Here is a 21282-nt window from a genome sequence, read left to right as displayed (position 1 = left end):
AAGGGGCGCAACTGGCATATCAGGCGAACCTGGTAAAAGGCCCCCCTGGTCACAGCTATCAGGTGTTCTTTTAAACTAGGCCGCGTATCCAGGAGGACTCCCAGATTGCGGGAGTCTCTCTGAGGGGGCTAAGACTTCTCCCCCTATCATCAAAGATGGTACAAGATGCACAAATAGGGATGACGGAAACCACAGACACTCAGTCTTGGAGGGATTGAGCTTGAGCCTGTTCGTCCCCATCCAGATCCGCGACATCACGTCGAGGGCATCGTTTGGGTGGTTTGGGGTAGAGATGAAAAGTTGGGTATCATCAGTGTATTGATGATACCGTACCCCCAAACCATGGATGATCTCGCCCAGCGGTTTCATGTATATGTTGAACAGGAGGGGTGAGAGAACCGACCCCTGGGGCACCCCACAAGTGAGGCACCTTGGGGTCGATCTCTGCCCTCCAGTCAACACAAACTGCAATCGATCCAACAGGTAGGAGGAGAATCACTGCAAAATGGTGCCCCCCCCACTCCCAGTCCTCCGAGTCGTCGCAGTAGGATACCATGGTCGATGGTATCGAAAGCTGCCGAGAGATCTAATAGGACCAGGACAGAGGAGCAACCCCTGTCCCGGGCCCACCAGAGATCATCAACCAACGCGACCAATGCTGTCTCTGGGCCTGAAACCCAACTGAAACGGATCCAGATAGGCAGCTTTGTCCAGGTACTGGGGAAGCTGATGTTCTACCACGCTCTCAACTATCGTCCGGTTGGAGACCGGACGATAGTTGGCTAAAGAGGCTGAGTCCAGGGAAGGCTTCTTAAGGAGGGGCCTCACCACTGCCTTCTTCAAGGCGGTGGGAAAGAACCCCTCTCTCAATGAAGCGTTGGTAATCGCCTGGAGCCAGCCTCGTGTCACCTCCTGGGAAGCCGAAACTAACTAAGAGGGACATGGGTCCCACGAGCGATTTTATCCTGCAGATACTGAACAAATTCCTCAGCCCTACCCTGCAAGGGGTCTTCCCCAGTTCATTGATTAAGTAAGGAGCGGGTCACCCTAAACAGGGCGACTGGGCAGTTATCTGCGTATGCGATAAGAGTGGGAAAATGTTGCCGTTTTGCCGCTTTTATCGCCACTAAGTAGGATTTAATATGAATTCTTACTAGTGTTCGGTCGGATTCAGACCAGCTGGCCCTCCAATCACTCTCTAGGCATCTTTTCCGGCGTTACATCTCCCGGAGCTCCTCGGTAAACCAGGGAGCTACCCGGGATAGGCACTGTGTCAGAGGCCGCAAAGGCACAACACGGTCCAAGGCCCCAGTGACTGCCCTATTCCAGGCTTCCGCTAGGGCTTCGGTCGAACTATGAGCAAGGGATTCAGGAAAAGTCCCAAGCTCCATCAGGAACCTTTCAGGGTCCATCAGGCGCCTGGGGCGGAACCATCTAATCGGTTCTGCCTCCCTGTGGCGAGGGGTAGCAGTATGGAAGTCAAGCCTAAGGAGGAAATGATCAGACCATGACAAGGGTTGGATAGAAATATCCCCTAAATCTAGATCATTCATCACTGTCCAGAGACGAAAATCAGGTCGAGCGTGTGTCCCCTGTTATGAGTGGGATCTTGAATTAACTGAGTTAGGTCCATAGCCGTCATGGAGGCTATGAATTCCCGAGCTGACTCGGATGTCTGGCCAATGGAAGGCAGATTGAAATCCCCCAGGATCATAAGCCTGGGGAAATCAACCGCCAATCTGGCTAACACATCTAGCAGCTCTGGCAGGGCCGATGAAATGTAGCAGGGAGACAGGTACGTAACAAAAAGGCCCACCTGGACTCCAAGGCCCCATTTCACAAAAAGGGATTCACACCCGCCTATCTGAGGCACAGTGACCTCCTGAGGTCCAAGACTTTCCCTAATAACCACCGCCGCCACTACCCCCGCCCCTCCCTTGGGCTCTCAGCTGGTGAAACGCCCGGAAGCCTGGTGGGCATAATTCAATGAGGGGAACACCCCCCTCATGGCCCAACCAGGTCTCCGTAATGCATGCCAGGTCCGCTCTCCCCTCTTGTATAAGGTCATAAATGAGGGGAGCCTTATGCACCAAGGACCTGGCATTAAGCTACACCAGCCAGAGACCCGTGTCCTGTAATCCTGAGCACCCACGGGTGCGAGAGGGGCAATTAGGGTCGGAGTGCGCGATCGCTCTTAAAACAGCAAACCCACGTCCCCCGGACATAATTTGGCCCTAGGCCCCCACCGTATCTGCCCCTCCCACATACAATAGAGATGGCAAACCCCCCAATGGAATGGTTTAATGTCTCCCCCAGAATCCCAACCCTTTCCAGCACTCCCGACCTGCGCCCATTAGTTAGCTCTGGTCTGTGTCCTGCAGACTCCCCCCTAAGCCTGTCTGAGCAATCCGAATGAACCCCCTCTGCCCATCCCTTAAAATTTAATTTTAAAAACCCTGTAAAAAAAACCTAAGAAGCCTCTTCTTCGCATGCCACCTTTTGGGATCCCAAGATTCGTCATTAAGGAAGCGTCTTGATAAACAAGAAGGCCATCCCCGGGAAAGGGGGAATTCCCAAAGAAATTAAAGTTCTGTCACAGTATAACATAGAGGAGAGTGTGGCATCAACCAAAACGGAGTGACATCACAGGGAGATGGAACAGGCAGATGACATATCCACAGGGGCGGGGAGGCAGCTGACAGTGTTCAAGGGGGTAGCGGGAGGCTTATATCCATCATAGCCATGATCGATGTTGAAGACAATATGTAAGGGTAACGGTCAGATATCAAAATCACAGCAGATGATAAATTGTGAGTTGGTGAAGCGGCCAATGATGGTGGCAGTGAGGATAGCGGCAGCGGCGGTGGCTGCTCCAACAACTCCAACATCTGAGCTCCGTCCATGCCAGCCGCACTCATATCCGTCACCGGGGCCGCACTCCGTTAACCCAGTCCATAGTGTCACAAGCCAAATGGCTAAATGGCACAGTACGGTGGCCCAGGCGACGGCGGTGATACTGGTGGGGCCACAACAAAGGACACCCCCCCTCCAACCGCACCCACGCCAACTACCGAAGCCATCTTCCGCTGGCATCAATGCCCATGCCAGCCGCCCCAGCCTCTCCCCGCTAATCCAGTCTATCACGTCCATAAGCATGGGGGAGCAACCGGGATAATACCACGGCGTGGGCAGCAGCAGCGACGGCGGCAGAAACCCCAGGCAGGGAGCTCCGCCGCCGCCGACCACACCCACGCTGGCAGCCAAAAAACGCTCTCAATTCTCCATTCAACGCCAACTGCCCCGTTTCACTCACAATGTTTCAGCTACAGGGCAGGAAATTGCAGCTCAAGTGTACCTCTCGAGGTCCCAGGAAGTTCCCATAGCTGGACCTAGAACCGATAATGGGATAGGGTACCCCTGGCATACCCCGAGAAGGAAATAATCTCCCTGAAGTTCTCCTCAAACGCGACAGGACAGTTGTCAAGCATGCAAGTATGCAATTTGTATAATTGCCGTAGCCGTATTAGGACTATATAAGTACTGTATATAATATCAGATGATCCGTAAACTGCAGCAAAAATTCTCTAAATTCTTTTCCGGTGCTTCCTTGCAAATGTGTTTGACTAGGGAGAACTGGAATGTATAAGCTGTAACCTTCTGTGTGTGAAATTCTGCTTCAATATTTTAATGGCACTTAGTTTAGATTTCAAGGGCCGTGTCACTGAAATTCAGCACATAATTAAAATGTATTTTATATTTAGAAATCTTTTTGTTCTCTGAAGATGTTTAGATTTTGCTTCTCCGTTCATATGCATGAAGTTCACTACAGGTAGTCCTCGATTTACTGCCAAAATTGAGCCCCAAATTTCCATTGCTAAGCAAGATAGAAGTTAAGTGAATTTTGTCTCCTTTTACGACCTTTCTTGCCACAGTTGTTAAGTGAATCAATGCAGTTGTTAAGTTAGTAACACACTTGTTAAGTGAAACTGACTTCTCCATTGACTTTGCTTGTCAGAAGGTCACTAGAGAATCCCAGGACACTGCAACTGTCATAAATACATGCCAGTTGCCAAGCAGCTGAATTTCTATCACATGACCCCCCAGGGATGCTGAAATGGCCGTGTCACTTTTTTCAGTGCCGTTGTAATTTCAACGGTCACTAAATGAATGGTTGCAAGTCAAGGATTACCTGTATTAAATTGTTTTAAAGAAATACTTTTCCAGTTTCATTTTCTTTCTCTAACAGGTTAACATAGATCCCAAATTTTACTTGCGGTACAAATAGTGTTTCTAATTACCTCAATAATATAGATGAACAGGAATAAGCTATACTGAGTTTCAAGTTTATAAACGCCAGCTGTCCTGTATTTCCCCTATAGCAGTGGTCTCCAACATTTTTGTAACCAGGGAATGGTTTTGTGGAGGATAGTTTTTCCATGGACCAGGGGGGATAGTTTTGGTTTTGCTCACTCTCTTGCTGTTCACCTCCACCTGCAGCCTGGTTCCTAACAGGCCACAGACCAGTATCGGTCCTTTGCCAGGGGGGTGGGATCTCTACCTTGTAGTATACCTCTCAGAATATTTTGAAGTGCTGTCCCTATATACAAAGTCTCAGTTGTGCATGGAAGATAGGTTTGATAACTGAATTCTTGATCATATGTAGTCTGTGTGTTCAGGTAGTGACTTTGGCAAGGGATATATTTGAGCTGTGTAGGACTTCATTTGTACCTTTCCCAAGCTAGTGTCATGGGTGATGACCTGGGGCATGGCACAGAGGCAACACAGTCTCACCTGACAGTTCAAACCACCCCTTTATTGCTCCAAATTTTTCCAAACACTCCCAAATTTCTGGCAAGTCCCACAGCTAAGTGATCACACACACACACACACACACACACACACACACACACACACACACAACTGCAGCAGCCTCTAGCTGCAAGTAGTCCAGCACAAAGCTGTGAGCACAATGGCTGCAAAGCAAAAGTCCAGCAGGGCAAGTTAATGAGTCCAGGGGTAAAGGAACAAGGCAATTATTCCAGGAAGCCAGAAAGAAAGCAAGAAATCCAGAAAACTTCAAACTTCGGCAACAGCAATCAATACTCCATGAATTCAGCATTTGTTCTCAACAAATGCCCCTCCCTAAAGCATCTCCTTAAGTCTCAGTCCTCAGGTGTGCCTTGAGAAAAGTCATCGGGTCAGTCTGCGCTGTTCTTGCCTTCTCTCCACTCTCCGTGCTCGAGGATCAGGAGGGCTGGTCTTTGCTCATCGCTTGAGCTCTGTCTCTCAAATTCATTGCTTAGCCTCTCTTGGTCATCCTACCTCTTCCTCCCTGCCTATGAGCCGTCCCAATCCTGAAAGGCCCTGGCCTGGCTCAGCATATTCTTCCCCGCATTCCTCCAATGCCAACAAAGCCGCCCCCTCGATCTCTGTCCTCTCCAGTTCTGGCTCATCTTCCTCCACAAATTCAGGCTCCAATAGGGGCATGACATCATGTAATTCCTATTCCAGTTATGTAGAACAGAACCATAGCTACCATCAGTTACTGATAATTTCTCTTGAAGTTCTACATTATAATGTATATATTACGGTCGCACATTGTAATAGGTTGCTAAATGAACCGGGCTGCAAAAATCCAGCGGACAACTAGATGTCCGCTGTTAGGGTTTATTATTTCTCTGTGCTGCCATCTAGTGATTGACAAGATTTTGGTGACCTAAATATGGTATGTTTATCCCATTCTGAATTTTTAATGCTTGGGCCAGTGGGACTCGCCCTTATTTTTATAACTAACTCAAGTGGCAAACACACACCATACTCTTTCCTCCTATTTTCTCCACAACAACATCCCTGTAAAGTGCATTGGGCTAAGAAAGGGTGAGACTAGAACTCACATCTCCCGGTTTCTGGCCTGATGCCTTAATCACTAGACCAAACTGCCTAATTAAAAATTGCTCATTTTCCAAGTACCAAGTTGAAACACGATGGCCGTATTTACAATTTGTATGCTTAACGGATGGTTTTCTTTTCCACATAATAAGTACCCAGTAGCCTGTCTCTCAGAGCACATTTCCTTTAAATTCATCAACCAAATCCTGCACAGTTCAGCAGCTTTCAGCTGCTCTCCACTTTTTCTTCTGCTTTTGATTTCCAAGCTGAATCACTTTCCAGATCTGTTCCTCATGCTTCATCTACCTGAGTTCTGACTTCTATTGCCTGTTTAAGATTTTCAGGAAAGCGTTCATGAAATCTGGCATGGAGTCCAGATTTCTTAACATTATATGACTACCACCTCCCCAATTTAAGGTTGCTTTTGGAGGGGAAGACTTGCTCTTTTCCTTCTTTTGGCTTCCTTTAGTCATAAACAACTCTTCGATCACATATATTTTCTTTCTAAAGCCTTGGCCAGAACCTTTGACTGATCATATTTCTCATTGGCCTTGTAATTACTAAGGTTAATTCCTTGACCAATCCACATGGTTCCTTTAAGGTACATCTTGAAATTGCCCTTTCCTAGCAATGCAGTTATGGTCTTCTGTCTATAGAAGAACACAATTAGCTCTCTGGCACATTTGGCAATAATATAACCTCACTCCCAAGTGTCTCCCAGAATGGAACGCTTGCAGTATACAGACCAGAATAAATACTGTTTTTCTTCATAATCTCAGACTAAGGTTCATGAGACTATATTACTAATATATATGAATGGAATGTGGCCTGATTCACATAGAATGTTGAATCTTTTTGTGAACTCAGCCTTTATGATTTCTAAACCATGGTTTATGATATTTATAACCTTAATTTTATGTATGAATCTGATTATGCCGCTGACTGCAGTGCAGAGGTCACTTTGCCATTGGCAATATAATACAATCCTTAGAATGTTGCGTGGCTGCATCCAGATGTGGCTCATTCTATAAATCATGGTTAAAACAATTTAGGAAAAGGGCACAATCTGAGATTCAAGTGCTGCATATGTTTCCTGAAAACCTTGGAGACCCTTTCACTGTAACCAAAGGAAGAAATGATCAAACAGGCAATTAGGGATTAATCACATTAATGATGCATAATTTTAATTGCATGTAAACAAAGCAATAGTAGAATCTGAACGGGGATGGCAACAAATAAATGTAATTAATAAGTATGTTTTGTTTTTTATCTGAACTTACTCCTTTTTGGCTTGCTGCCCCTGTATCCAAAAGTATACACGCATGGCTCTAGGACTAAAAAAGATAATTTGCCAGAGAAAGTAGCAGCACAAGTTGACTGAAATCCTCAATTAGTTTAGTTTAGTTTAGTTTATTAGACTTCTAGACCGCCCCCTCTCCCCGAAGGGACTCGGGGCGGTGTACAGGTACCAAATTAAAACCATACAATCGATAATAAATATAATTAAGATCGGATTAAATAGACCCCTGTACAAGTTTATAAAAATTAAAAACATTGACCTTAAAACCAACCGTAAAATTTAAAAATACAAACTGAGGTGGGAAAGCTGGAATTAGGCCAGGCCGGCTAACTGAAACAGGTGGGTTTTGAGCTTCTGGCGGAAGGAGCGGAGGTCTGTGGTCGTTCTAATGTCAGGGGGAAGGTCATTCCAGAGGGTCGGGCCCATCACAGAGAAGGCCCTTCCCCTGGGCGTCGCCCGCTGGCACAGCCTAGTGGACGGCACCCGGAGGAGTCCCTCTCTGTGTGGGCGAATTATTTTTAAACCAATGAGACTGAATTGGTTTAATTCCAAATATTTATTACCACATAGAGGTTTAATTGAAACCAAAATAACACATTTTATGGAAAAGGAAACAATAGATTTAAAAAGGAGATGAAAAGTATAAGTATTGGGGGGAAGAAAATATTAAGTAGCCCTTTAAGATAACAGGACAAGTTATGTTAGGCTTCCTAAATAATTCACTGATGGCAAAATAAAACCCTTGTCTGGGATGTTCTGAAAAGGAGCATATGCAGGGAGTAGCACTTTTCTACAAAAGTCTCCAGTATTGCTAAGACTAAATGCTAATCAGTAAGAAATGTGTCTTTTGTTAACATAGAATTTTAGCAGTTGTTTAATATTTTAGTTTTTTTTCTGTTATCTGAGTATTGCCATCTTTACTTATCTACTAATTTGTTACTGGATTTATCTTTACAGACGTGTTTTCCAAAACCTTTATTCCATGCTATATGAAAAAAAAATGAGAATCTTGTTGCAACTTCTTATCATGAATACATTTTATTTTTATAAGTGACTAGCTGTACCCGGCCACGCGTTGCTGTGGCCCAGTCTGGTTAAATGGAAAAGAAAGAAAAGAGAAAGCGCAAGTCCCACGGCAGAGGCGGCCCCCGCATAGAAGTGAGCCACGGTGGCCGCTGAAAGAGCCACCACGGAGGACGCTCCCACAGGCCCCAGCCTGGCCGAGCTGAGGAGGAAAAGGCGGCCGCTGCCGCTCCCGACCCGGCTTCCCTCAGCAGTGGCGGCGAGAGGAGGTGGCCGGCGTCCCCTGAGGAGCAGGAGGAGGAGGAAGGATCCGCCCCTAGCGACGCGGGCACAAGGCAGCCCCCGCTGGCCGCAGCCCCATCCAAAGATGCCGTCGCCACTGCAGTTGCCGCCTCATGGGGCACCCAGCGGCCGCCCCAGCCCCACTGCGCCTCAGGCTGCCACCGCTGCCACCCTGTTGGAGCCGCCTTGGCGAGGCCGTAGCTGGTCCCTGTGAGGGAGGTGGAGATCGCGCGCAGCCGGCCGGGCTGAGGAGACGCTCCGCCTCCACTTCCTCTGGAGCTCCACTGAGCTGGGCGGGGGGAGGCCTGTCTGCGGTGGGGCGGCTTAAAACGCCGCCCCACCGCAGACAGCAAAGGCCTGGCGGGAGGGGAGGAGAGTGAGGGGAGGGGGAGGCCGAAAGGCTTTGGCTCCCCTTGGTGGAAATGGCGAACCTTGTCAGAGGAGGGGCGGAAAGGGGAAAGGGTGCAGCCGCAGCCCAGCCACACATATAAAGGGACCATCGGGACGAAGCTGGAGAGAGGCCGAACTGTTCCGAATATACTATACTCAAGAAATGAACGCTATGGTATAGCATGTGTTGCTTTTACGTCCAGCAGATGGCGCTGGTTTTTAAAAAAACATGTTTTTACAAAAAAGCATGTTTTTACCTGTCACAGGTGTGACATCTATATAATATATGCATATAAAAACATGCACGTAGTTGAATGCAACGTTGTGTCAAAATTTCAAAGCAATCGGTGAAGAACTTTTAGAGATTTGAGATTTTGAACAAACAAACATTACATTTTTATTTATATAGATTATACCCCAAAACTTCACATGGCTCACCATGTCCCACATATTCAGCAGAGTAATCAGCCCTAGAATCTGCAGTAGTATACTTTACTATTTATCAAATGTTATTCACTGTAAAATAGTATACTGCCTGTAAACATTTAGAAGCTCATGGTCAAGAATAGCAGTATCAGCCACATGGATATTTGCATAAAAGATAACTCTACAACATATTCTAAGGTTTTACAGTTGATCAGAATGTATACTTTGAGGTAGTTTTTTCTACATGTTGTATTGTGTGATAAAAGGACATGTTTGACATTTCAAAGAACACACATCCGTGAACCTACATTTCAAAATCCAAGATACTGTTAATGTCAGATTTGTCACAGCATGATTACTTTTGATATTTGTAACTTGATAACTGGTGTACAGATAAGATTTTTATCTAGGACTATAATCCGATTCCTACAATATGCTGCAGTGATCATTTGTTTTAAAAAAGCGCATAACAGCATTTATCCACTTGCATGAAGCAGAATTTGCCTTCTGAAAAATTCTAGAGAAAACCCACTCTTTTTTTCCCCGTTTCTTATTTCAAATGATGTGATTTCTCCTCCAAATCCTACCATGGAATAGTCCATCTTTTCCACAAAATGTTTTCTTCTCCTCCCTGAGTTGAATATAAGAGTGAGGATATAAAAACCTTTGAAAGCAAAATCTTGGTTTCAAAGGTTTTCTTCACTATTTTTAAAATTAAATAATGATTCACCTTAGGCTTTCATACTCAAACAAATGTTTTATTTCTTCTGGTCTATGAATTATGTTTGAATATGTGCCATCAAGTCATTTTCCATTCCTACTGACTGCATAGATTTTCTCCATGATGATCTGTCCTTCACCTGATCAATATAGACTCAACTCTTTCAACAGTGTACTCCTCAGCACTGTACCTGAGTCCATCCACCTCTTCTCTTTCCTTCCACATTTCTCTGCCTCAGAGCCTTCTCCAGAGAACTAGGTCCTTCCATAATATGTTCAGTAGGATAATTTGAGCCAAGTCCTTTATGCCTCGAGTTGAATAGCAATCTCTTTCTTTGCATTGTGACAGGTTGTCAATGAAGATTTAGAATTGTGGTTTATTTTACAGCTTATCATATATTACATTTATTGTGCACTTTCGGTTATTAGAAGCAGTATTAGACTAAATGCTAATGCAGATAGTCCTCGACTTACAACCTCATAGAGCCCGAAACATTTGTTAAGTGAATTTTGTCCCATTGTATGACCTTCCTTACCACAGTTGTTAACTGAATCACTGCAATTGTTAAGTTAGTGACAGTTGTTAAGTGAATCTGGCTTCCCCATTGACTTTGATCCCAGGATACTGCAACTGTCATAAATATGAGTCAGTTGCGAAGCAATCTGAATTTTGATCACATGGGGATGCTGCAATGGTTGTAAGTGTGAAAAACAGTCATAAGTCACTTTTTTCAGTGCTGTTGTAACTTTAAATGGTCACTAAATGAACTGTCGTAAGTCGAGGATGACCTGTATACATAAAAATATAATTTTAAAGATATTTCCAATAATAGATTAGAACTTGAAACTAGAAGAAAATTACAGTTAGTACATTTTTTTTCATTAAGAGTTTTTTCATTGAGAGCTGTTAGCGCTGTGAAAAATAGAGAGTAAAGTACACTTAGAGATCAGATTTGACAAGCAGATAGCAGATAATCAAAAATAAATTTCAGAAAAACTTTTTTTTCTCTTAAATGTTTGGTTATCAGTTGTGGTAGTTTTGAAAATACAGAGCCATTGTCACTGTTTAAAGAATTGAAATTAACTAGACCTTATTAACTGTTGTGAATGGTGCACGTCTCATTTTCAGGCAAAACAAATAAGGGTTGTTTTATGGGAAAAGATAATTTTTAGCATATTATTTGAGGAGTTGGAATTTAGATCCCAGAAAGCCATTTTAAAAAAGGATTTCAAAACTATAGGTATAGTTTTTATGTTTTTATGTTTGTGTACATTTTCAAGAAATCCCATGATATTCATACAACCCTCAAGGACTATGTTTTCTTGATTTCGCATGGAATTACTTTTTTTTTCTTCAGGAGTAGTTTAAAGAAAGTTCAAAGATAATTTTGATTAATCTAAAATTATACTAAAGATACCGTACAACATTTGTCCAAGGAATTCACTTTCTTTCTATATTGCCTAACTAACTAAATGTAGAATTGGGATATTTAATTAGTTAACAAATGACTACAGTGTATTCAAAGCTAGTACAGTTACTTGATCTCTTTACAAAAGTCAGAAAACATTTTTTGTACAAACCTTTTACTATTTTTAAATTGCTAGATGGTAAAGAAATATACCACCACCACCCCCTTACCATCACATAGCTCTTCATGTCAGAAACTTTTTAGGAGAGAATATTCATCTGATACTTGTTTTACATTTCTAGTTCTGGGACACCTGAGTGAATATATATATATTCAATGCTGGTTTTCATTCCAGATCGTATGTTCTGAATATTATGGCATTTTCTTGTCAAGTTTTGTGGTGGTATCTTACTTGTATTTGACAGTAAAAATTACTGCATGTTAGCATGGAAACATACGTATATCTTATTTCTCATTCATTTAACAACACTTTCTCATTCTATTTTTATTCTTAGGTGAAAAACCATTTCGATGTGATGAATGTGGCATGAGATTCATACAGAAGTATCACATGGAAAGACATAAGAGAACTCATAGTGGAGAGAAGCCTTATCAGTGTGAATATTGCTTCCAGGTAATTAGAGAAAGGCAAAAGAAAGATACAGTGAAGATTGTTAGAAGTGTTTGATTAATATGACTGCATGTAATTCATCTCCATATTGTATATCAGGGAAGTAAATATAAGCAAAATGATGAACTTATACAGGTAGTAGTCCTCGTTTAGTATCCATTCACTGACTGTTCAAAAATTTAATACTGCTGAACAAGGGGTATTTAAAAGGGATTCTTGTAGTAGCAATTACAATATCTGGTGGTCATGTAACATTTGTGACCTTAATTGCCAGCTTTCCACAAGCAAAATCAATGGGGAAGCTGTTGGGAAATTTCAAATGGCAATCATGGGACACTGCAATGGCATGGAACCGCCATTGTAAATAGGCGTGGCTACATGTCAGCACTTCTGAATGTGCTGCTTAGTGACAGAGTTCCCAGTCCCAATTATCATTGGTAAGCAAGGACAAACTGTATTATAGTAGGTGATGTTAACGTGTGTCTTGTAGAAGAGGAGCACATTTATTATTTTGTTATTTGTAAATTTAATTTTTCAAAACCTTTACTTGAATCTGGTTGAATTATCATTCAGCAAGGAAAAACATAAACCCTTAAGGAACCATGTTTTTAGCTGCAGAAAAAACGAGAGCAGAGAAGCTGAGACAAATCAGTATTGTTGAACCGAATTAAAGGGTTGGATTTTGTAATAACTTAAATTGTTTTAACATAAATTCTGAGCCCTATCTTTTGACATGTGGGGTTTCACATTGTAATTTGTCTGTAGTGCCTTTCTGGAATTTTTTAAATTATCAGGTTAGCAAAATGACTTATGAAGACTTCCCCATGTCAAAAAATAAATTGGCTAAAAACTTGTTTCTTTTTTCTTCTCTAATCCAAACGTTTTCCCTGTAGTTCTTCTCAAGGACTGATCGTGTACTGAAACACAAACGCATGTGCCATGAAAACCGTGACAAGAAACCCAATAGAAGTGCCACCAAAGTTGGCCTTTTGGCTCCTGATGATGATCAAGGCTTCCCTATATCTTTGAAAGACTGTTCTTTGCCAAAAAAGAAGAGGCAAAAAACTGAGAAATTGAAATCTTCTGGGATGGATAAAGAAACTGGGACAGACAAGTCTGAACATAAGAAAGATAAGAATGATTTCTTGCCATTGTATGCTGGCAGTACTAAAATAAAGGATGAATATATGGTGGCAGAATATGCAGTTGAGATGCCCCATTCTTCTGTCACTGGAGGGCATTTACAGGAAGCAAATTCCGGAGAAATACACACACCTAAACTAGTGCTCAAAAAAGTTAACAGTAAGAGAACCCTCAAGCAGCCACTAGAGCAGAGTCAGACCATTTCATCCCTAGCTTCTTATGAAGACAGCAAGGTTTCAAAATACGCCTTCGATCTTGTGGATAAACAAGGCTTACTGGATGCTGAAGGCAACACTGATATTGACCAAGTTGATTCTTTACAGGAAGGTCCCAGTAAACCCGTCCACAGCAGCACAAACTATGACGATGCAATGCAGTTTTTAAAGAAGAGGCGGTATCTCCAAGCGGCTAATAGTAACAGCAGAGAATATGCTTTGAATGTTGGCACTATTGCTTCACAGCCATCGGTCACCCAAGCAGCTGTTGCAAGTGTGATAGATGAAGGTAGCACAGCGTCGATATTGGACACATCGGCACTGAATGTGGAGATTAAAGGAAACCATGACAAAAGTGTCATTCCAGATGAGGTACTTCAGACTCTTTTAGACCATTACTCCCATAAAGCCAACGGCCAGCATGAAATTGCTTTCAATGTGGCTGATACTGAAGTGACTTCCAGCATATCCATAAATTCTTCTGAAGTCTCAGAGGTTACGCAAGCGGAAAATGTTGGAACAAGTTCTCAAGGCTCCTCCTCTGATAAAGCCAGTATGTTACAGGAATATTCCAAGTTTTTGCAGCAAGCTTTGGACAGGACGAGTCAAAATGATGCCTATTTGAATAACTCAAGCCTTAATTTTGTGAATGACAACCAGACTCTTACGGGGCAACCAGCATTCTCTGCTATTGACAAACAGGTCTATGCATCTATACCTGTTAACAGTTTCCGATCAGGAATGAACTCTCCCCTGAGAACAACTCCAGACAAGTCTCACTTTGGACTTATAGTTGGTGATTCCCAGCACTCTTTTCCCTTTTCAGGTGATGAGCCCAATCACTCTTCATCCTCCTCCACCCAGGACTTCTTGGAACAAGTGACCTCTCAGAAGAAGGCAGAGGCACAGCCTGTCCATCAAGCGTATCAGATAGGCTCATTTGAGCAACCATTCAGGGCTCAGTATCATGGAACAAGAGCTGGATTATCATCTCAGTTTAATACTGCTAATGGACAAGTGAACCTGCGGGGACCGGGGGCAAGTGCTGATTTCCCAGAATTTCCTTTGGTGAATGTAAATGATGCTCGGGCAGGGATGAACTCATCACCTGATGCAACCACAGGCCAAACATTTGGCTAAGAAAATCTGTAGAAATAACATTGGCACTTTACCACAGGTCTGTTGAGAATGAGTGTCTTCTGTATAAGATGGCTTCTATACAGATTGAAGGCCTTGTGTTATAATGAAAAAATAAGCTGGTACAGCATATTAATAATTACTTTTTAAAAATTAATTTTCATTCTTTTTGAATTGCCTTATAAGTGGGTGCCCACTGAAAAGGCAGGTGTCTGTTTCCTTTTTTTGAGATCAGGAATTTGCTGTGTTGAGATTGATTTTAAAAAATGAAGCAAACCAAAAAAATTAATAATCCAGTTAAGATATCTCTCCCTTAATAAATTCCTAGTTTGGTTAACTTTGATTATTTGCGAGAGAATGATCATTATGATCATTATTCATACTGCATTTCCTAATTAGTCTAGTTATTGCACTTCATCAGGGAATATAAATAAACTGTACAAATCCAAAAGTTTAAATGTCAGGAGATTGTAGCCAAAAGCTACAAAGCATTGGGGGTGGGGGGCTTATTTAAAAAAAAACTCTGTTAAATCCACATAATCACCCTTTTATTGGTTTCCTTTAATACACTTTAATGAAAATAATGATGTTTGTAGACACATTTTCCTATTAAAATGTTTGATTAATTAATTAAAAATTATTTAAAAGCTAAGTCCCTATTATTCATGCATTTAAATTTTAATTAATTTTTACCAGTGATGATAGTTAATGAGGTGGTTAGATTTTAGCTAAATGCTTTGCAGTCTATGTTCCCAGTTTTGTAATGTTATATAAATGATAAAACTCCAAGATTTAAAATTTAACTGTATTTCATCTTACAAATTTGCAATAATTAACATTAGAGCACTTAGATCCTTCCTCATATTTCTTCTTTATTAAAAAAAAATTCAAAAACTATTTCTGAGATTTAGGTTCATTATCCAGCATTATTTTCACCTCACATTGTAGATTTTTTTAAAAAAAAATTAACAGTGAAAATAAAGGGGATGCCTTAATATCCACAAATTAGATTTGCTGACCCAGAAACTCTCGGCACTTCAGCTTGTTAAATACTGTAAACTTTCTCTAAAGCAGTTATCCTTGGCGCACCTTTTAACATGGATGAGCAATTTTACTGAAGTTTTGCCAGTCAGGGCTGGTGAACAGTGTCAGTGACAGAAAGCTATACAGTCCCTATTTTAATATATTTCATACATAATAAAGTGTAAATTTTCTCCCTTTCCCATTTTCACTGTAAAATTGTCCTTAGTTAAACAGTGTGCTGCAACAATTCTATATACACTTTTTAAAATGGCATGGTTTTACTTAACATAAAATATTGGGAGAATGTAAAACTTTTTAAAACTGAAAAGGTGATTTTTTAATTTCAGTCTGTAATAGAAACATATTTTATTCTTTTCATGAATTTTAATCTACGTATCCATTAATAGAAAACTTTAGGTAATATTACTGAAAGGCTGAGTGCATCTCTTTCCCAAATAAAAATAATTCAGATAGGTAAGAAGGGGGCACATATTATTTTAAGATATATTCCTTGCTATTGTCTCTCAAAAAAACCTAAACATTTGGTTAAGAAAAAAAATCCAGAGTAATTGTGATTTTTGATTAAACATAACTTCCTATCCCATACGCAGTTTTCCTCCTCCTATTTCTTCAGTAGAAAATCAAGGCCATCATAGTATTTATCTGAGAGTTCTGGATGGTAAGATAATCTCTTTAAATCTACTTGTGAATCTTTGTAGATTCATAGTCTCAACATTCATCATGCATTTCTTTCAATCACAATTAAGCGAATGCACCCATTTTCCTCTACACAATGCCTACAAATTTAAATACCTTATTAAACAACCCCAATAATGATGCAGTTATACACAAATACTTCTAAAGAATTCATCTTCCTTTTTTCCATTCGCTAGTTGTATCTCTGCCCCAATAACATGTTAATTTTAACTAAGCATTTCCAGCACGATATCTCAGTGTTCCCCTATTTATTTAGTTCACATAATCATAGATTATGTTCCAGTGAAGTAAGCAAGATTGGCAATTAAAACAGTGTAGACATGTTCAGCAGCTGGAATAAAAAGCTAAAAAAGCCATTTGCGGATAGCCAAGAGGAACCCAAGATGTGTGGAGCCAGAGAAAATGTAGGTGTTTACTTCATATGAACATACCCAATATGAATAAATGAATATTGTAAAGGGAGGCAGAGAATGAATTCTAGCAGACATCCGAAGTGCTTCACGTGCATGGCTACAAGCATCAAAGTGCTTGATTATGATGGCTTCTTGAGATGCATTGAGGGAAATTACTCCATAACATCCTTAAATCTGCAGCATTCCCTAATTGGAGAAGGGGTGCTTTAGCAAGAAATGTTTAACCCCAAAATGGCAGAGAAGGATTATGCATGAAATACCTCATGTATGAATAGAAGCGTTAACTTTGGTGTTTGTATAAAAATAATGTAAGATCCCAAATTACTATTTACCTAAAAGCAGCTTTCTAAATTAACTAGGGTGAAGTAATTTCACAGGTCTATTCCATACCCACAGTGCATTGTGAGATAGTACTACTAAAACTATATTTTGCTGGAATAAAGCTTTATTTCATTTGATTTAGGACCTTACAGCTGAGGTCCAAAAATCCTGTTAAATTCAACAGTATATTTACAATAAGGTTGACTATCCTTTGGTGTCAGCTTTTAATGGAAGTATACTGCTTAATTTTAAAAATCCTTATTGTCTCAGTCTTCAATAGATCAGATTTGGATACACGCTGGATCTCAGAGTCTTTCTTTTTTAAAAAAAGGACTTGGTTTTTGATTTAGAGCTGAAATAGCTACTGTATCATTTTGGGGAGGCTCAATGACTCAGGCTGATTAATTTACCAAGAATGATTTATTTAAAGAGAAATGTGATGAGCTGCAGTGCACTGCATGTTTGAAGAACAGTTAGAAATATTTGTTTTTCATTTATGTTAGCTCACCTTTCTTGCATTTTCCGAAATTGGTCTAAAACTTTTAATATAGATTCCAAGGTAAAGCAGGTTGCCACAATATTTCAAGAGAACAAGTAATTTGTTGAAACCTAAAATGTTTTTGTAATTTCTGTGGAATATTGGATAATTCCCAAGCTGGTTTTTCCCTTGTTTCTCTTGAGTGGTGTAAAGTCATGTAGCAGAGCTAAAACTATGACTGTAACTTTAGCCAAGCATATTGCGGAGAATTTGTATAAGTGCTGCAAACAAAGAAACTGTGGACAAAATGAATGAAATACAGTATAATGTCATATGCTTGCTTTTTTTCCTTATTTATTTTGTGATTTTAAAGGGGGAATTCAAATCGATAGTGTGAATTAATACGTTCTAATGATAGCTTTTGGATTTTATTTCCATAGTTTTGGGATTATCTTCAGAAATAGATCCTCTTGGATACATACAACATATGTTCCACGTTTCCTCAGATTATTTTTAATGATGTGTGTAATATGTTTCATGAAAATTTGAAGAAGATCCAGAGTGGATCCAAGATCAGCCTGCTTGAATATTTCAGTATTAACTTGCTTTGTATTTGTAAATTTGCAACCTAAAATTTTGTCGGGTAGAAATTCTTACTCAAGTTGCAGGGAGATATAGATATTAGGATATAGTTCAGAAATTTAGAAAACAGAAATGTGTTTGTGATCTGGGTATTTCATTTGGTAAAACCTCATGTAATTTTTCCAATTGATGAAATTATTAATAAAAACTATGTTTATATTTTTTAAATTCTGCTCAACAGAAGCCTTGCAACTTTTTGAAATGCTTTTCATTTCTGTTCATGCATGTTTTTAGGTATGCAGGACTTTTTAACTATTCTTTTTGCGTGCAGGGAGGATGTCCTGAGGAAGTATTACAATGAATGAAAAACAACATTATGTTAAATTTAGCTTCCATTATTTTTCAATTAATTTGTTTCAGGGAAGTTTTCTAATTGGTTTTGCTATACATATAGAAATCATTGTTTTTCTTTTCAATAATAATTAAAAGAGAGAGAGAGAGTTCTTTTGGTAGTAGACACAAAATGAAGCAAGCAATTTTCTCAGAGTTGTTTCTTGCATTCTTTACCCCAGTACATGGAAAATAGAAATATGTAAATGTTTATTTTATTTTTTTATGCAATATTGTTCTGTAAATATGAGTTATTAAATAAGGATGTACCTATGATTGAATCTTTTGATTCTGCACAGTTAAGAGTTTATATATAAAATATAAATGTGTCTTGACAATCAAGGACTTACTGTCAGTCTTCCTTTATGATGTTTTATTAATGTTATGCATTCCATTTGTTAGACTTGAGTACCAATGTGGGAATTTGTATTGTCTGTAAAGTATGTAATGTTTTTACAGCTTGTTTTTAAACTAAAAAGGAAAAAAAAGAACCTTGTATATAAACAGATCATAGTACTGCTTTATATCAGGAGGCATATGATGTACTGTATGTAAGCAATAATGCCTAACCATGCTAACTGTACAAGTAGCATAAGGATAGTTCCAAAAACTGTTTGGGGAATTCAATAGTTTTGTTTTAAGTTAATGTTTTAATCAATAAATCCGACATTTTGTTCTGTTTGAAGCATAATGTTGTTTACACAGCACAATCGGAGATGCAGGAAGAACAGAGTTTAGATCTGTATTGCACCTGCCACACACATTCATTATGAAACTAATGGCTCAATTGCACTTCTGTAAGAGGATGAAGACTATCCCAATGTCAGTGTCCTGGAAGGAAGAAAAGACTTTTCTCCCACACCATTTCTGTGCCGATTGAAAATATGAATATGCATTTCTGTAAATCAGATTTGTGCAATATAAGGAAATAGTTCTGTTCATATTGTACACTGCAGTTGTGCATTGAGTCATGGTTTATTTTTATAAAATTGCTTTTTGCTATAGGAATTATCAGCTGATGAGATGAGCTTTATTTAATTCAAGTGAAAGAAATCAAAAAGTCAAACAGAAACTAAGTTTGAACTGTGGTTTCAAGCTGTACAAAGTTGAATAACAGCATTATTTGAAAACTTGTTTCAGTGGGGGAAAAGATTTATAAATGTAAATGACCTACATTTTATAGGAGGAAATGTTTTTAAATGCTAGTCATTTATATAATATGTGCTTTGAAGGATTTGCTAGTTCACTTCTGTCACTTTTAGTACACTGGTATCTTTTTATATGTAATGTATGCTTTTTATTATTGTAGCAGATCATTTCAGTAGAAGGAATTTTTGCAACAGTATTTGGGAAAATTTTGTGTTGGAAACTATACTGGATTTTGTTTGTGTAGTTTTGTGTTTATTTTAACAGTGTTGGGAAACGAATCCTGGTATTCAAATAAATCCAACTTTAATTTTAGAGGGCACTCAGTGAACCATGCTGTGTGATCTATAAATGGGTCCAGAAATAGGATAATGTTGGAAGAAAGCATAAAATTTTATTGTACAGCCCATTAAAGAATTCTATGCTCGGACTCAAGGAAAGAACAGAATTCTACTGGAATGCATTTTCTGATACAGTATTTGTTTTCCTGAAATCATATGCATCCTTTAACTTTCAATTCATAAAATCCCCTCTAATATCAATGAGTATCTATTTTAATGTTAACACAGTATTAGCATACAATAACAAATCTGTTTTACTGTTACTTATGATTTCATCAAAACCAATTAAATTCCCAGTGAAAATTTAAAAATATGTATAAATAATACAGACCATTTTGTATAAACCTTGAATCTATAAATTTGTGTAATTATTTTGTATTTGAAATAAATTAGGTGATGCAGGATTCCTGGAATATCAGGAATTTTGTGATGACTGTGTTTCTGTGGTGATTGTGCACATATGGTGGGTTGCTTTATTGGAAAAATGAAGATTGTTATAAGAAAGAAAAGAAATATTAGTGAGCACTCTTGTATAATAATTCAATTTTCCAAAACATAGATTATGCAATTCTTGAAGAAAGTGCCACATTTTCAGGCACTGATAGTTTGCCTGCCTGCCTGCCTGCCTGCCTCCCTCCCTCCCTCCCTCCCTCCCTCTCTCTCTCTCTCTCTCTCTCTCTCTCTCTCTCTCTCTCTCTCTCTCATCACAAAAATCATTTCATTCATGTAATTCACTCCTAATGATGTCATGCTTTCAGTTTATGCTTCATCTATGTTTGCCTTTTCTTTTTTCTTTGTGCTTTAACAAATAAAATAATAAGCATATTTTTAAAAATATGATTCCTTAAATACAGCAACTAAAGAAATCAAAAAGAACTTGTTACTCTTAGAACTGGATAGATATTATATATAGACAAATACTGTTTTGCTCTTTTTTTCCATTAATCTTCCTCTGAGCTCAGATTAAGGTGGTATTACAGCCAAACCTTGTATTGTATTTTCAGTCAATTCCAACCAATAGTAGCAGACTATAATGAACTCTGTAAGTAGAATCCAACAGCAAGTACTTCCTGATAATTTGGCTAGAACTACTATTAGGAATAGAGAGTTAGTATAGAAATATTTTACTCAAAAATCAAAATGTGAAATATTTTTCTTTACAAATATTATTTTTAAAGAACATGCTTAAGGATTCTGAAATGGGGCATTAATGCTTCACTGCCCCATCGTTATGAACATTTTCACTTTTTTTTAAATGTTAGAAATTGTTCTCAGGTACATTGTAATAACTGTAGCTTATGTGAAA

The 21282-nt window shown here is 39.6% G+C and overlaps 1 protein-coding gene across 3 annotated transcripts in view; it reads left to right on the top strand.

Moving 5' to 3' along the window:
• Nucleotides 1–18827, top strand: part of ZNF148 (zinc finger protein 148) — a 50405-nt gene extending 31578 nt beyond the window's left edge. For all 3 annotated transcript variants that reach the window (XM_081935243.1, XM_081935242.1, XM_081935241.1), the window contains 2 exons: nucleotides 11955–12073; nucleotides 12964–18827. In XM_081935243.1, the coding sequence (XP_081791369.1) occupies nucleotides 11955–12073; nucleotides 12964–14568 (1724 nt within the window). In that variant the 3' untranslated portion in view covers nucleotides 14569–18827. The remainder of the gene's footprint in view (nucleotides 1–11954; nucleotides 12074–12963) is intronic.
• Nucleotides 18828–21282: the final 2455 nt, after the last annotated feature.

The sequence above is a fragment of the Natrix helvetica genome, assembly GCF_964273705.1.
Source record: "Natrix helvetica genome assembly, chromosome: 1".
NCBI classification, from domain to species: Eukaryota; Metazoa; Chordata; class Lepidosauria; order Squamata; family Natricidae; genus Natrix; species Natrix helvetica.
This window is presented reverse-complemented; position numbering and strand designations above follow the sequence as displayed.